This window comes from Caloenas nicobarica, chromosome 2, assembly GCF_036013445.1.
Source record: "Caloenas nicobarica isolate bCalNic1 chromosome 2, bCalNic1.hap1, whole genome shotgun sequence".
NCBI lineage: Eukaryota > Metazoa > Chordata > Aves > Columbiformes > Columbidae > Caloenas > Caloenas nicobarica.
The window spans coordinates 41,853,814-41,870,664 of record NC_088246.1 but is presented as its reverse complement, the minus strand read 5'-3'; the positions used below and the strand labels follow the sequence as shown (position 1 = coordinate 41,870,664).

General features: G+C 39.6%; 1 protein-coding gene across 4 annotated transcripts in view; it reads right to left on the bottom strand.

Moving 5' to 3' along the window:
- Window positions 1-16,851, bottom strand: part of RARB (retinoic acid receptor beta) — a 330,006-nt gene that overhangs the window by 58,239 nt on the left and 254,916 nt on the right. For 2 of the 4 annotated variants that reach the window (XM_065629747.1, XM_065629749.1), the window contains one exon: window positions 10,000-10,148. In XM_065629747.1, the coding sequence (XP_065485819.1) occupies window positions 10,000-10,148 (149 nt within the window). The remainder of the gene's footprint in view (window positions 1-9,999; window positions 10,149-16,851) is intronic. The other 2 variants (XM_065629748.1, XM_065629751.1) reach the window with 1 other exon arrangement.

Sequence of the window (16,851 nt, the reverse complement as noted above, 5' to 3'; positions counted from 1 at the left end):
AAAAATGCAAGAGTTTTACAGGGAGAAGAAACAGAAGAATGTATACAATAAACAAACTCAAGAAAGAATCTGTAAAGCTGACCATACTGGAAATACTGATTCTTGGAAAATTACATCCAGTTGTCTTTCCTGACTTTCAAGACTGAAATTTCATGAAGAGCAGCTCTGAAATCCATGCTGCAAATTCCATTGCAGTCCATTTCCAGAAGAAGCTAAAGAAAACACCTCTTGAGGAAATTTCCTCAAAGGAATATTTGATTCAGGATTAGAAAGAACCTCTGTTTCCATTAGCAGGTCAGTCAGTAAGCACAGAAAGCAATGGAAGGTCACTTCCCAAGGCCAATAAAAGTATTTCTGCAAATTGGGAAGCTGACCACTTACAAACTGGGTGGTGGTTTACAATAACCAGAAAACAGAGGTAAGTGTATCTTTCATAATAAATTCAAAATAAGTAGCAAACAAAGAGCATCTGAATATCCACTTAACATGCAAGTGAACACAATTAGATAATGGATAATACCATTTTGTACACTTATGATACCCTTTTAATTTTGGATTCACTTCTCTAAGATGTGCCAATCAGAGAATCTTGAAGTGCTTATAAAGAAAATCACAAACTACAATTTAAAAAGTTGCCTAAAGCAAGCAGAACAGTGACCCCAACCATCTCACCAGCACCAAAGTCAACTCTTAGCCAGAACCACACTCAGCAAACTATTCTACTCTTCCCCCTTTCTTCCAGTGCACTTTCTTGTGGGTTCCAGCAAGCTAACCTAAATCTAAATTCAACAGATCATTTGCTTGTATATCCTTCTGTATCAATGTCTCATTAACTAGTTTCTTTTTAAAAAGTTCCAGAGTTGGAAAACTAAAGCTAGTTCACTGTAATTTTACATGTCTATAATTGCTGTTCAGTAAGCATAAATAAATCTGTCATAGTATTAAAAAAAAGTAGGCTACTACTGTTAATAGAAAATCTCAGAGTATTTTATTTCTGAGATGTTTGCTTAGATATCCATATTTCCTTATCTGCTGAACTACCTCTGAATTACAATACGTCTAAAGATCTCATTATAAAATGTTGTATTAAACATAGAGGAAAGCTGCATTTTTTTTCCTACACTGTAACAACCTTCTGGGTACGCACAGGACAGCCTGTACTCCACATCTATAATTAAAGGCCACATATGGTCCTTAAACTAATGGAGAGCTATGAAACAGATTGACAAGATGAGAAAATAAAAGGTTTTTCCTCCTCTCTAGTGAAGAAAATTGAAAAAGATAAAAACCATCAGAACCTACTTACAGGAAAATAAAAACACGTTCCACATCCACTGCATGCAAACCAGGGGACTTCCCAGCAGGACAGCGTACCAGCCTGAATCACAGCCCACCTGCTTCTGGCATCTCTGGTGGGTACGTCATGAGGTGATTTGTACAGACAGCACTTTTACACATACATAAAATTTACTTATTTCTGTTGAAGCTGTAGCAAAGCATGTGCATGTTACTGATCTGGTGTGGACCTTGGCTCTCTCAGCCATCTGCTAATAAGCTACAACAGCTATGAGCAGGCGAAAGTTGGATAGAAATGTGAGAAACACATTTACATGGACCCTTCAGTACCTACCTTGGTGTGAGAAACTGTCATTCAACTTCAATAGTAACGCGTACATACATATGTAAATTTGAAGTTTCTTTGTTTACAGTGTGTATTCTCAGGTATATAAAGGTATAGACATAACCAGAAGAGTAAGACTCAACAATTTCAGTTCATTAATAATAATAATGAAAAAACTGTAGCTGTTATGGACTGGTTATTGGCAAAATACCCTGAAAAGTTACACAAGGTCAGCAGGCACGAAAGCTACCTCTGCATGAGGAAATGCTCTCAGGAACAGTCATGGGCCTGGTGACTGGCTGGTGTACGATGAGAATGTCCATATCTACCTCCGTTAACTCCTTCGGCCTCTGAAACAGGATGGCTGCATGCAAACCATTCACAGGAGACGGCAACATGCAGGAGGAGCAGTAGCTGGTACAGCCAGAAACCTTCCAGGCACACAGCACGGCCAAGCGGTGCCCCAAAACGTGGCTGGTCACCAATGTGCCATAGTTTTTGATGCTGTTCTTTTTCGAGAAATCCTTCACTGACGGTATCAGGAATTTTGTACGAGAAGGGAGGGCGAGATTTAAGCCAAACAATTACATGTTATTATGTGACAGTTTACGCAAAGTAAGAGAGTAGTTTCCAGTTCCTGTTTCCACAGGACATTGGCCCTTGTGCTAACAAATAACTGGAGCAGCGTGCTTAGCATGGTTAGCAAGTAATTTGGAATAATCTTTGCACTTCTATAGCACTGGCATCACTGCCAGAAAAACATTAAAGTCATTAGTAAAACCAATTATTCTCACAGCTTAAGATGAACCATCAGTCTATAAGGGCAACGGGTAGGATAAGAGGCAGATTAGCTGTGGATGTATGTCCTATACCTCCCTACAGATGCTGCTGCTCTTTGTCTGTCTCTGCTCCAGAAGCCCAGCGCAGGGCAGCAGCAGAGGTATAATCCACAACTCGGGCCCAATGCACTGAAAATCAAATACGGCATTCAAACATGCAACACAATTTTCATTTTTGTTATCTGTCATGGATGGCAATTATTTTTTTTTTCTTCATTCATGTCATTCACACAACCCAGAAGGAGATTTTAAAATACATGGTAAGACAAAATTTTTGTTTCTGATCCCATTTATTTCATGTTTACTTGCTCTCAGTGGGCTTCCAATAAACATATGCTTCCCCATCCTTCAAAAATTTGAAATAAATATGGTATATACCAAAAGTTTCATCTTCCAAAGAGAAAAATTAATGAAGAACTTACTGAAACAGATATCAGCTTTTAATGGGATGCCTGGATTTCCCGGTTTGGTTATTCTAAAAACTAAACTTTCAAAGACAGCATTAAAACAATTAGGTCTCCTCTGATAGTACAAAATACATAAAAATTCCAGATTTTCAGTACTACATTTAAATCAGTAACAATTCATTCAGTGTCTTTCTGCATATAGCACTGCTTTATGCAAACAAATGGCTTTGAATGTTGCTACACTGCAAAGTGCTTACAGTTTAAGATCAGATGACATTAACAGTACACAGAAATGTTTCTCAAAATACATTTTTCATCTTCTAAAAAATGATTGTTGATTTAGCTGAAACTAGGAGCAATTTTCTATGATTTGAGGAATTTTTCATAGCTGTATACGAATGACAGCATGCATCTCTGCTGCTGGCACTGTCACTTGATAATACAGCTTAAATGGAGATGAATACAGCTTGATCGTTCAAGCTGATCTATATTTTTCTTTGAACCAATAGAAGCTTTTACAATTGCATTGCTGCAAACAGTATCACCTCTTTCCATGATACAAATCATAGCGTGCACAGATTTTCAACTTTACATTTCTTACTTTCTGTTGCAGTTGTAGGTGATTAAAACACGCCAGGAAAACAAAGCCAACCAAATATACGGAATATTATTTAGCTGGTTTTATGAAGTTTGCTTTTATTTTTTAGTGTTAGGTAACTGAGAAAATTTTATGCCTAGATCCTTAATTCCCAGCAAAGGTGCATAAATATAGGCTTAAATATAATTACATTGTAGCTAGAAGCTAACATGTGCAATGAGTGGTACTATCAAAAAGAACTGCTGCTTAAGATCCCTCTACAATCCCAGAACAGCCTAAGAAATTGCAAATCTGCCCTTATGTGATGTAAGAGGCACTATTAAAAGAAAAAGGCATCTGTCCCAAAGGAAACTGTTCCATAAAGGAAGCTTTGCTATGACAACCCCTAAAATATTTGAGGCCGCTCATCAAAATTTCTTGCAGACCAAAGCATAATATCCTTGTCATCAAACTTCAAATTCATAAATAAAATCAAGACCAGTTCCACCCTCTGTTAGTAGCGTTTTCTAAATGACCAATGCCAATCATGGATTCGTAACCTGCAGCAGGGGAACCCCAACCCTCTCAGTGTCCAGAAGGACATAACCCTGGGGGACATCATGGAGAATATTAACACATCCATGCTCTGGGCACCTAACCCAATGGCTGGTGGGGACAGGCTGCTCTGGAGGGTGACGCAGAGTGGATCTAGTTTAACTGCTCGGAATCAGCCATCAGAGGAGCTCCTCTCTCCACTGACTGCAGAGACAGCCCAGTCTTCAAAGTTAAGCAACTAATTCGGGGCCACAAGTTGAGTAATAGAACATCCTCCCACTGCATCTGTAAGCAAGATAAAGCTGTGGCAAAATGTCAGCTTTTCTCCCAAGCTAAACATACACGTGGATCAGAAAATCTGGACAAAGCAAAAACTGTTCCATTTTCTCTCTTTTTTTTTTCTTTTTCTCTATGTGTTTTTTTTTTTTTTTTTTTTGATAGGAGTCAGTCCTACAGAATTATAGAACTAAATTTCAAGGTTTATATCAATGCCTGTTTTACATACTACTTAAAGTCTTTGCAATAAAAAACCCCATATATATTTCAGTCAGGAAGGTGTCAAATAGACATATTTTCATAGCTGAAGACCTTTGAAAATATATTACATGTGGCTACCCTTTTAATGTAATTAGATGTGGTTTTATATGAAAACTCTGATGGAAGGAAAGCCTATTCTTCTTTTATGATAAAAGCTGACCTGGGACTACTTGGTATTGAAGTAGATTTATCTACATTTTTGTCTGTTAGCATCAGCAGCAGGCAGAGTGGCACCTTGATCATTCAGACAAAACTGCTGGACCATAAACCTACCCTCTGACAGACTGTGCTGTCTTCTCTCCTGAAACTGCCCGAGGCATCTTTGCTGCCCACCGAATTCCAGCCAGGAATGCAGGCAGGGCTGCCAGCAGAGGAAGGCCATCTTTTACATGCCCAGAACAAGGGACAAGGCTTTCAGAGACAGCTGAAGCTGCCAGAACACCAGCTTCTCCTCCTTGCCCACACAATGACGGCCTTGTGCGGGGAATCCAGCCCGCTACTCTCAGTCTCCCTTTCTGCAAACCCAACTACAATGACGAGTCAGGTCAGGACCAAAGAACTGAGCTTTTGGTGACGGCCAGCCCTGTAACCACTTGTACCAGCTGGATAAATGCAAGTTGCTCATTTTGTATGGAATTTGTTTGCGTGCTATCTAGCAACACCCAGAGACAGGGAAGGAAAAAAAAAAAAACACCACCAACCACCAAAAAACCCAACCAACCAACCAAACCAGAAGTCTTTAACTGAGGTCATGAAACACACAAGTAGATTCCAAAATTGGCCTCTGAAATGCCACACAGTTTACGAAATAATATATTGTGTTTTACACATAAAAAGATGGACTCTCTCTCTGGAATTTTTCTTACAAAATACAAATGTGCTGTGAAGATCAGTTTGAGTTTCTAATACATACACAAAGCCATTGATAGGCTATGAGGCACATGAGCCTTTCGCAGCATAACACCCAGAAATAAAGCCACGATTTTTTTTTTAAAAAACAGTTTAAAACACAAAAAAATCCTGACTGCTGAATTCGACTGACTGAACTGAGAAAAAGGTTGTGATATCAGTCTTCTGAACGCTCCCAGATTTCAGATTTGGAAGGTCAGAATGCAGGTACTCTAAAACTATAATCACAAATAAAATTTTCAGCATGAACATCATAAAATTAGAAAACAAAAGAGCTTAAAATCATTTAAATAGCTCCTAAACTTCTGTTGTGCTTCAAATGTGCATATTATGAAATACTTCAGCCCCTAAAAACCTTAAAAGACGCGTTAGTATCAAAACAAGCCACAGAACATTCTTTCTAGTGGGGCACAGTACTAAAGACTCTGGTGGTGAATAAGACAGAAGGATCACTTAAAAAAAGGGTGCTTAGAATACCAAGAAAATGTTTGGCCAAGGAGGTTAGGAGGTTGTCCCCAGGTACCTGAAAGATTAAGGTCCAAGGATGAGAGAGAGTGGGAAAAGGCGAAGGAAGGACAGAAGAAGGGGCAAATCTAATCACCACACGCGACGACCACAGCAATGGTTTGACAATGAAGGCAGAGGAAAAAGAGGAAAAAAGACAGAAGGCAGAGGAAAAAGGACAACAAATGTGTGTGAATTACAATGCTGCAGATCAGAAATGATGTCATCATGGCATGATGTCTGAAAAAACTGCACGCCATGAGATAACGGTTGGTGATGCCACACAGAGAGAGGATGGCAAGTTCTGTCTTCCTGCACTCTATGTCCAAGGTAGTGGTGAGGTGAGCGAGAGGACACATCAGGGAAAGACAGCAGAGGAGAAGTCAGAGATAGGGGTAACTTTGGAAATGATCCATGGATTGGTGACAATTTAGGGAAGATAAAATTTCCAGTGAGGTGTTCCCCAAACTGAGCACCAGAAAGTCATAATAACCACCCACAGCTCTCCAAGGGCTCCTGGCTGGTAGAGCCCATGGTAGAGCCCATTAAAAATAGACCCTTTATGAGCAGAATATTGCCATGGCCTCCCTCATTGGTCTCCCAATGAAACAGTTCAGTAGGTGAGGCTTTTTAGACAGAAAACCAAAGAGCTGAACCTCAGGGAACAGCATCAAGAAGTGGATAAAGAGCCATTTCTGGAGAAATTTAATAAACAGTAAGCAACGTAGGAGGAGCATCTAAAGAGGCCTGAAAGGCAGGAAAAAGAAAGCCTGCTGAATCAAAGGCAGTCATCAATCCGAAACCTTGAGGACAGAAAGCTGCCCTTTTGCATTAGATGGAGACTGCTAATGATCACTGTGAAGGCAGCTTCACTGGAACTCAAAGCAGAAAGACAAAGGAGAAGGAAACAAAGAGAAAACTAGAAGAAAACCATGGGAGAGCCAGCATAGAAAAACAAAAGGAATTGGACCCTAATTAGGTAAATATATGAGCAGAGTTTTCCATTTGAGTTTGCCTTGAGAAATAAGACTGCCAGGAGTTTGAAAGGAAAGGTAAACGAGTCAGAAAGGAAAAAGGAAAAGACTTGAGAAAAGGTCGTCAGAGCAGAGGGACGTGCAATGCAGGAGAAGAAAAGGAGTGTCTTTAAGGTTTAGCATCCCAGAACAGAGACGGCAAATCAGGTGAAGAAAGAAATGGTGGAACTAGGAGTGAAGAAAGAGAAAATGGCAACAAGGTGAGGGGAAAAGAGAGGAAAAAATATAATTAATACTTTATTTGGTTGATATTTTAGTCTAGCTTCTATGGAATGAGCTTTGTATAACCCAGCTGTCTGTAAGCAAGGTTGCCCGCCTATCCCAAAGGCTTTTGAACACACTGGTCAGCTTTACTGAAACTGCAAATGTTGAAGAGGATAAAGTTATTTGAAATTGCGTGGAGATGTGTGTTGAGGTATAGGAGAAATAAATCTGTGTTTCCTAACTAGACGAAAGGCTGTAACATGAATTCTCCCTTATTATTGCTTCCAGATTCACCAGAGAATCAGCATGGAACTCCGGCTTCATACTGAGCAGAAGCCTTCAATGAAACACAGGCTCGCTAATAAACCTGGGTTAAACAACTGGAAGGCAGAGATCCACAGGAGACAAGGCTTCCCTAGCAGCAGTGCTCAATGCTCAGTGCTTATTTAAATTTGCAAAGCAACTGGCTAAATTTTTGTACGAAGAAGGCAGGAGAGAAAGAGGAGCATGAAGAACTGATATTGGGAACCAAGAGTGACGGTAGACTTGAGTACGGGCAGGAGCCTGGATGGCTGGAAATAGGAAGTACAAGGTGGCAGCCTTCTTATGGTACAGGACCAAGAAATGAATGTGTGAAAGCAAGTGGAGAGCAAAGATCAAGGAAAATAAAAAGAAACCAAACAGTCCAAAGGGGCTCAAAAGAAAAGGGTAATATTCTTCTGAGAAAAAGTAGAAGCTGGCAATACAGAGGTTTCTGAGGCTGTCTCTAGTGTTGTCATCATGTACTGCTGCCAGCTGTCACCCAGCACATCACTTCTGTTGACCTGAAAGCTCCCAAAACTTTCAACTGCAAATGTAGTAAATGACTGTCCACCAAAGGGACCACTGGTTGACTCAGTGGTCTCTGTTCTTTGCCAGTTCCTGGCACTTACTAAGGAAGTTGATTCAATCAGTGGAAGAGATTGACAAAATCCTAGTCTAACCTGTTGAAGAGCTAGCGTCAACTAACCCAAATATCAGCAGTCTCATGCAGCCAAGTGACTGATTTGAAATCTTGTTATTGCTCATAGATGGACAGGTTTTTTTATGTAACACATCTATTTTTTTTTCTTTAACAGCAGCTATTACTAAATGCTGAATTACCCCATCTTGAAAATTAGCAAATAAGTGAACATGATTTTTCTCTTGTTGCTGAAAAACAGCTAACACATTACAAGATGGATATCTCAATGTATTTTGACAAGCGTGGTCTTGTTTTAATTATTTATGAAAATGCTTTGCAGTATATCAATAAAAACCTTACAATGTATTTTTGCATATTTTTCAAAAATAATGAAGTCTTAGGCACATGTGAACTTTCTGCCACAGTCTGCAATTACATCTGGGCTCAGAGGGAACCTGTGGGTGAGTAAATTACACCGACATTTGTGTGTTAGCATCTGAGTATGATGAGGTTTCCTATTTAATGAAATCAGCTACAGCATATTCTTACCATAGTTCTTCCTAATAGACACTTAACTTTTGATAGTTTTGTGGCATCTAAACAAAAAAAATACAGACATGATCTCCAAGGAAAACCTCAATACCAGAAAGTGATTCTAAAACTGAGGCGAGCCTAAATAGTTACTTTCACTTCTTCAGTATCTACATTTACAAAATAGGGGGGAAATCAGACTCCAATCATCTGGTTTTTTTGCATAATGACACAAACCCAGGACTATGATATGTCACTACAAAAGGCCAGTAGCATGGAAGAAGTTGTAGGTTCACAGGATAAAGTAAAAATAACTAACTGTATCTGAAAAAGTATTATAAAATGTCACAAAAATAAACCAGCAAAATGCCTTATATTATTTTATGCTAATAACTTTATTTATACCTGTCACATTTTTGGCATGCATTAGTATCTTCACTGTACTAAGCACTACACAACTATTTTAATTTGAAGGATGAAAATCATAGGTCTCTCCTTTAATTGTTAAAAAAGAATATTGCACTAGGGTACCATAACTAAGAAAGTTAACTATGAGAGAACATCTGTCCTATGATATCTCTTTCTTTAGCATTTTTCACACTACCTTTTTCCTTGCACACATAACATCCACTGTATATACATCTCTAATTATTGCCATACACTCATGGTTTAGCAGACATTACTTCTCTGATGTGTATCTTGTCTTTAGACATTCTTTACTTTAGCACGGTATATCATACTACCACATTCAATTCATGCTTTGACAACCACAGCACTGGAAAGTAGCAGACGTGCCAGTACTGTGGTCTGCCAGATTAAATTTTGTGAATATCAACCTGCTAATCCTTAAATTCCCAATTTGATTTGAGATTTGTTAGATAGATAGAGACTACGCCAAAAATTTCCAGATGATCAGATCCTTTTCCCAAATTCCACCCCCTGGATACACAGAGGTTGCAGCACACAGGAAAAGCCAGGCTGAGAGCAGACAACGGCCATGTGAGTTCTCAAGGTATACCTGACCTATAGATGGACATCGAAGAGCCTTACTGTGTTTTCACTTTATTCTTTTATTATCTCTGCATCTACAATCACTTTCTCATGTTAGTCAATACTTAGGGAAGTCTCTTAAAGACATACTTTGGCAGAAGTTATGAAGGGAAATAATTCCAGGCATGATGGTCATTTACTTAGATTCACTCATGAATCAGAATTAATTCACAGAAGAAAGGTAAAGGCATCTCCGGAGACAATCAAATCACACAAAATTTTATTGCTTTGCCCCTCTATAAAATGAAACGTGGTCCTAGAAAAGGAAAGGGAGATGACGGCACTCACCTTACATCCCTCACAAGCACTGACGCCATAGTGATATCCGGATGACTTGTCTTGACAGACAAAGCAGGGCTTGTAAACACGAGGGGGTGGAAGTGGTGAAGGAGGGCTCGGAACAAGCTCCTCAGAACTGGTGCTCTGAGTTTCAACTGCTAGAAAAGAAAAGAGAAATTTAATTGAATGATTCATTAATTAATTTTAAATTGCTAATTATTTGCTGTATTTTAACTATCAAACTGCCCCATATTTTTCTTTGTATAATAAACATTGATTTGTCTTTCCTAGCACAATTTAAGGGGAACCAAAGTAAGGCAAGTAGTGACAGGACTACATGCTACGGCCTCAAAAACTGATCTTTTTTCATGATCCAGCTTCTCAACACCACAAAAGCTTCAGTTCACATCAGATATATATTGCCTGAATCTCTTACCAGGCTCCCAAGACGGACAACCTTGGGCCTCATGTTCTGGTTTTAGCCTACTGAATTGCATGGGATCCACGTGCAGACGCTGGATATCAACCTTCAAAGGGAAACTGTTTGTGGCACATACCCTTCCAATCAGTATCTAATTTTGAGAGAGCTCTTACATCTCTTGCCTTTATCTACAGAAGGTAACACTTACAATGTGCAATTCTGCCACAACAGGATAGAACCATGCATCAGGACATATGTAAAGAGACAAACGACTAAGTATAAGACCTGAAGAGAAAATTACCTGAACAAGTCTTCTTTTTTTTTTATCTGTAAAACTAGCACAACCCAGCAGCACTTCCTCACCTACCTTCAGATTTGTAACACCAGAAAACCTCCCTGAGAAAAAGCTACTTACACATTATGACCCCAACATCCCTTTATTGCCTTAATATTTCTAGATGGTCATTTGTTTAGAACCTGCTGAAAAGCCAGTTATCCCTTTCAGGGAAAGGACGTGAAAGCTGTACGATGCAAGATAAGACATGTGAACTACATCTTTCCAAAACATCTGCATTAGTTTTCTGTGATATGCTGTCATCATTCCTCACATTTATTGTAGATGTGCGATACATTTTCATGTTTCACCTAGCTGTTCTGCTGCTTCTCAGATAAATCCCTCTAACTTTTCAAGAGATACACAGAAATGACAGGATCTGTGAACTCAGATCTATCCAGAAATATTAGGCACTATCAGCAGAGCTAAATCTCAAGAGTACTAACAGCAGGCCCTAAAGAATATTACTCAATGGAAAATCTGAGACAAGATTTACTGTACATGATATTTTTCAGATTACAAAGATGATACATTTGTATTAAACTCATGATTCATTGTCAACTCATGTTCTGCACAATTCACAGAGGGCATTGGGGAGCACGATACAACTCCTGATTACTTGAGAGAAGGCCTCCTTTCTACCATTTTTACTTGGGTAAAGGTACTATCAACTTCAAGGACGGGCATTCTTGAGAAAAAAAATAAATGCTAAAGTGAAGTGTTAAAGGCTCTGATTCTAAGCAAAGAAATATCTTTCAAAGGGGAACAACTTATTTATATATCTAACAATAATGAGGCTGTGAAAAAAGAGAAAAGTAAAATGACATGTGGCTCCATAAACTGCAATATTAAGGCAGGGTCCAGAAATCTACTTACCTCTTTCAGCGTTAAATACACTGAACCTTGGCAAAGCAAAAATCTAAGGGTTCCTACTCCACCAAGTAAACTTCAAAGAAGTTTTTTTCTTAATGAAAACAGAGATAAGAACGATCATTTCTTTTCAACAGTAATTTTTGGTATTTAAGAGAGACAGGCAATGCTCTGTTATTGATCTCTGCACAGCCATCCTGCTTGAATCAATAATCTATTAGTACTTTTAAATTAAAGTTAGATTCATCAAATGCCTTTGAGAGGCCTCAAACATTCTGTGCCTTATTTTATGCTCGCACATGAATTATGGTGGCTTCCAAGCAGTCTGTGGAATGATAAAATTTAGCTTTAAAACTCTAATGCCAGCAGACAATGTGTTTCGTATGAGCTCATTCAACTCTCTTAGTCCATCTAAAAGGCAGTTTTTAGGCTCCTTATGGGAAAACAAGGTTGTGTCATTCAATAAAACAACTGCACTCCTGCAATCCTTCTGTGATTTCAGTTTGGGGAAAGGAGGCTTTGAGGAATAATACCGATATACTTCTGCTTTTTTGATGATTTCATCCTAAACAAGCCCCAGCATCCAATAGCGGTGTTCAAACCACAAACCATATGTACAACAGAGGTCTGTCAGGCACGGGCCAAGCATCAGGAACTTGTGATACCCAGAAGGGGTGAAGCAACCAGCTCAGTTCATAAATACGCAACACAGTCAGCAACTGAAGAGCTGAAGGTGCTGCTAGAGAATATTTTTCTGGACTATTTGAAAAGGTATGCGAGAAGGAAAGAACCCAGGTAAACCAGAACACCCTCCCCTAAAACATCATATATACATATACGGCAATAAAAGGGCTTAATCTAGTCAATATAATACTTGCATCAGCTGAACAACCATCTAGAGAGTCTGACTTTTTTATTTTTATTTTTTTTAATTAAGGAAACCTGGCTTGGGAACATTCACTTTTTATCACAGGAAAGATGTAGAACTTTCTGGAGAAAACTTGAACTCAGGTTACACGTGCTCAACTCTTACTCGGGCTTCTGACTTACTATTCTTCTTTGGATTTAGCCTTTTTAACTCTTTATTTGAAAACATATGTACTGCCAGCATGGAAGTGCAGAAATCCGGTGCAGGCATCTGTAGCAATTCATGCTCAGCAGGTACAAAGTGTTATTTCTGTATCGTATCGGTGGCCAGCAGACACACAACAGCAGAATCCGCTTTCTTCTACGCATGTCTGCACATGCGAGGTGGAAAAAAGAAAGTATGAGGGGCGGACAGTTGACATTTCCAGAAGAGGCATTTTTAAAGCAGTCTTATGATTTTAGGAAGAATTCAAATATATAAAACAATTGAAAAAAAAAAAAAGCAGCTTCTTTCCTTGCCCTGCTGTTTTGTCCTGAGGGATGTGACACTTCAGGGTCTCAACTCACCTGAGAAAACAAGAGTCTCAGCACTGTCACCCAACACCTGAATGTCACTTAAGCACACAGGGACTCTCAAACAATCGGTCACTTCACAATTCCTGAGATGTCTGAAATATTTCTAAAGGTTAGATAAAGCAGCAGATAAGATCTTTAAAAGCAGAGTGTGCTTTGTGAGAGCTAATTTACTGCCAGCTAAACCATGTTGACAGATGGAGGAGGTATTTTACTTTGTGACCAACTAGAAGCAGGCAGGCATTATGAAATGCCTTGCGTTTCGCTAGAAACTTAGATTGTTAAGCTTGTATGTTAATGCACACTTTGGACAGTTGAGTCTTAAAAGAATAAGAAGTTGTAAAGCAAATGGCATTTCCTGGATAGCCTCAAGGGAGTTTTGAATACTGAGCTCAGGGTCCCTGGTGGGAAGCAGCAATTTCGGCTAATTAGGGTGAATAGCAAAGTGTTGCATTTGGTCAAAACATTCTGTTAACCCTCATTTTTGTTGGCACCAACCAGAGTCTGGATTTTTTGCCTCTTTTTTCTTTTTTTTTTGTGAATTCGCTGCAGGAGTGCAAGGCACACAGCTCACATACATTAGGCAGAAAGTCAAAGGAAACGCCAAAGTTCAACTAAAGTACAAGTAATTAGAACCAGATTCTCTGCTGCTTGTATGTGTGCATTTGATTGTAGAAGTTATTTATAAGCCTCCAAACATTTGAAAAAATAACTATATACTGTAGATCATTTAATTTTTATGTCTCGTCTGGAAAAAAAAGTCTGCTTTTAATCATCTTCCAGGAAAGAGCCAGGAACTGGGAAAGTGGGTCTCAATTGTTTCAATACAAATTTCTCTCTTTCATGTGCCACATAAAACTATACTATAAAATTAAATCCAAAATATCAGTGACTCAACCCCTCCATCCATTTTTTTTTTTTAATAAAAAACTTCTTTGAATTTGTCATGCTTAAATAGTTTGCATTGTTAGGAGGTTTTTTTGTTGTATTTTTTGGTTGGTGTTTTTTTTTTTTTTTTTTTTTAAATGTTGTTTGGAAGACAGACAAGGGGAGAAAGAAAAAAAAAAGGAGTGAGAGAGAAAGAAAACATTATGGTGGAGACTTGCCAGCCTTGACTTAGTAACCTGGCCATGACCCTCCAGCAAGTGTGTGTTTGACCCGGTCACACATGACTCTGGCTGCAGACTGTTGCTGGGTTATAAGTCCCAGATATTTTTACCATATATACAACAGGTGGGGATCACAGACAACAGAAAGATGAAAACAAAGTCGTTTCTTGTGTGAAGACTCCTATTTTCTCCCTTGCAAAGCAAATGACACAAAGCAAAGAAGTTGTGCTACTGTTTCACGGATGGGCACTCGCTGTGCTGGATCAGTGCTTTGCCCGGGGGTTGTTGGTGTGGAGGCTGAGTGGGCTGTGGGCAGGAGGACAGAGGAAAAGGCTCAGGGGAAACCATGTGCAAATGTTAATAAACGCAGAACGAATCACCAAACTGTAACATCAGAACTACGTTCAAAAAAAATCTTCGTAGGGCCAGGCATGCATCGAGGTTCAGGAGGGAATGTGTTCATTCCAAGTGAACACAACATACCTGGACTAAAACACAGGCTGCTGCAATAACTCCAGATTGACATATTATCATCAGGATTTTCAGAGGTACTTAAGAAAACAAGTTTTTCACATTTGAGGGTTTCTTTTTTGTTATTTGCATCTTGCTAGCTGCACACATCTGCCTTGAAGTCTTGATGTTAAATGTGTGTTATTCTATTTTAAATCTTGATTACAATTTTTCCAGCTTTAATTTTAATCAAGTCACAGTTCATGTCTTCAAGACTATCTAGGTCTTAAAAAAAAAGGTATGATTTGGGCGGAAAGTCAAAAAAGCCTCTAAGTCTTCAAGGTTGCTTTTAATCCGAAAAGGGCCATTCCACTTTCAACAGGGACGTCAGAAGGTGACACTTTATGACCTGGTTTCTGCTTGAGGGTGCCCAATCTAAAGTGATCTCTTTCTGTTATTTGAAAAGCTAAGAGTGTCCTACGGACAGATTTTCACTGTGTGTTGCTCAGAAATCCTCCAGTATGATTAAAGTAACAACAAAACTAGCAAGAAGTAGAGGTTATGGAGCTCGGAAGCCCAAACTGCGCACAAGGTCACCTAAAAGGTGCCTCAGACTGGGTCATTTTAAGAGCCATTCCTAGGGCACAGGCTGCCGCTGCCAAGAGCTATCTCAGACAAGGTGCAAGCCCTGATAGGCGCAGCTGAGTTGGCAGAAGCCTCTAAGGCCGAAGTGCTTTTGCTGTTATGACTCTTGTCAGTGAAAGAGCGATACGGACAGCTGGCTTCTGTCCCCTCGCATCTGGGAGAAGAGGGTCCTGCTGAACTCTGCCCTCCGCCTTGCGAGTACAAGAAGCAGTTAAACACACTCACTGCTCCGATAGCCTTACCCTAATGAAGTTCCAAGTACGAATTTGGCTATTGCTCCACCACAGGCAGACATACCATTGGGACAGTATTTTCTTCCCCCACCCTTTGGCATCTCATGTATTTAGACAGTACGCTATTTTGGGCAGAGTCTCAAAATATGCTATACAGTAACTGGCGCTGCAGGACCTTCAAGTGCTATGCTAATGCAAATAATTGTAACGATGGTGATCCTGCCAAGTCTAAAGGTATTTGAATGAACGAACCTTGAAAGGCCTCCATAACCTTAAGGGGAGCCACTACTGGCAAAGCAGGTCCTCAGAGCACTTTCACTGTAACTATTTTAGCATTTCATGTTAAAACACAGAATAACTTCAAAGGATGAGCCTAAAAAAAAAAGTCTTTGCTGTGTGTATATCAAGTTGTATTTGCCAACTGGAAAGGCAGAAAAGAAGTGCTTACATTCATCTGCCGCATCTTCCCCAGTTTAGAACTGGGACAGAGCAAGCTGCATTATATTCTTTCGTGCCTTTCATCAACAAAATTGCCAAGTTTCAATTGCAAATCTGTAATCTCAACCAGCAGAGTCAGCATAGTCAGTGGATACTGATCTTGGCCATGTGACAGGAGCATAGCCCTTTATTCATATGAGGTGATTAGGGCCAGGAAATAAAGTTCAGCATCCTACTACCAGTGTAGCAGAGCTACCCAGATTTGTTTGTAGTAATTCTGAAGACAACAGCATCTATCTTCTGGTTAGCCTTCTGTTCTAGTCTCATGACACAATTTCTGTTCCTTAGCAGTTGAGTTCTTCGTTTGTGGCGCAGATTTTACTATTCCCACAAGTATCCTCTATTGGTTGCCCAGTGAAAGGTGGGGATTCTTTTGTAACATACTTTTCCGTTATGCCACAATCTGGCCTCTTAATTATTTCATTTCTTAAGCATGAAAATTGAGTTACCTGACTTTACAGTGCCATTTCCTAAGGCACTCCAGAGGCCACCTCTGCCAGTGTGTCTTCCCGGGTGACATTCCTGCCCAGATCACAGGCACCCTGGGTGACTTTCCCTGCTGTCCCGGCCACACAGCATAGGCCACAACGCTTCTGGTCCTGCCACATATAGCAGCATAAAACATCCTGCTCTCTTCTACCTGTCCAATGTACAAACACGATCCCTGTCACTCTAGTATGCGGATATCCCATAAGCATTCATATTTTTCACCTTTGCAACACCTAAGTGAGATAAGGGAAGAGCTACTCTTCTTACTTTACGGATGGGAAACAGAAGCACTGACAGACCAAGAGCTTGATTTGCTTGAGTCTTAAATTCCTAGAAAAATGCAAGCAGTACCCAACTGGGATTTTCAAGAGC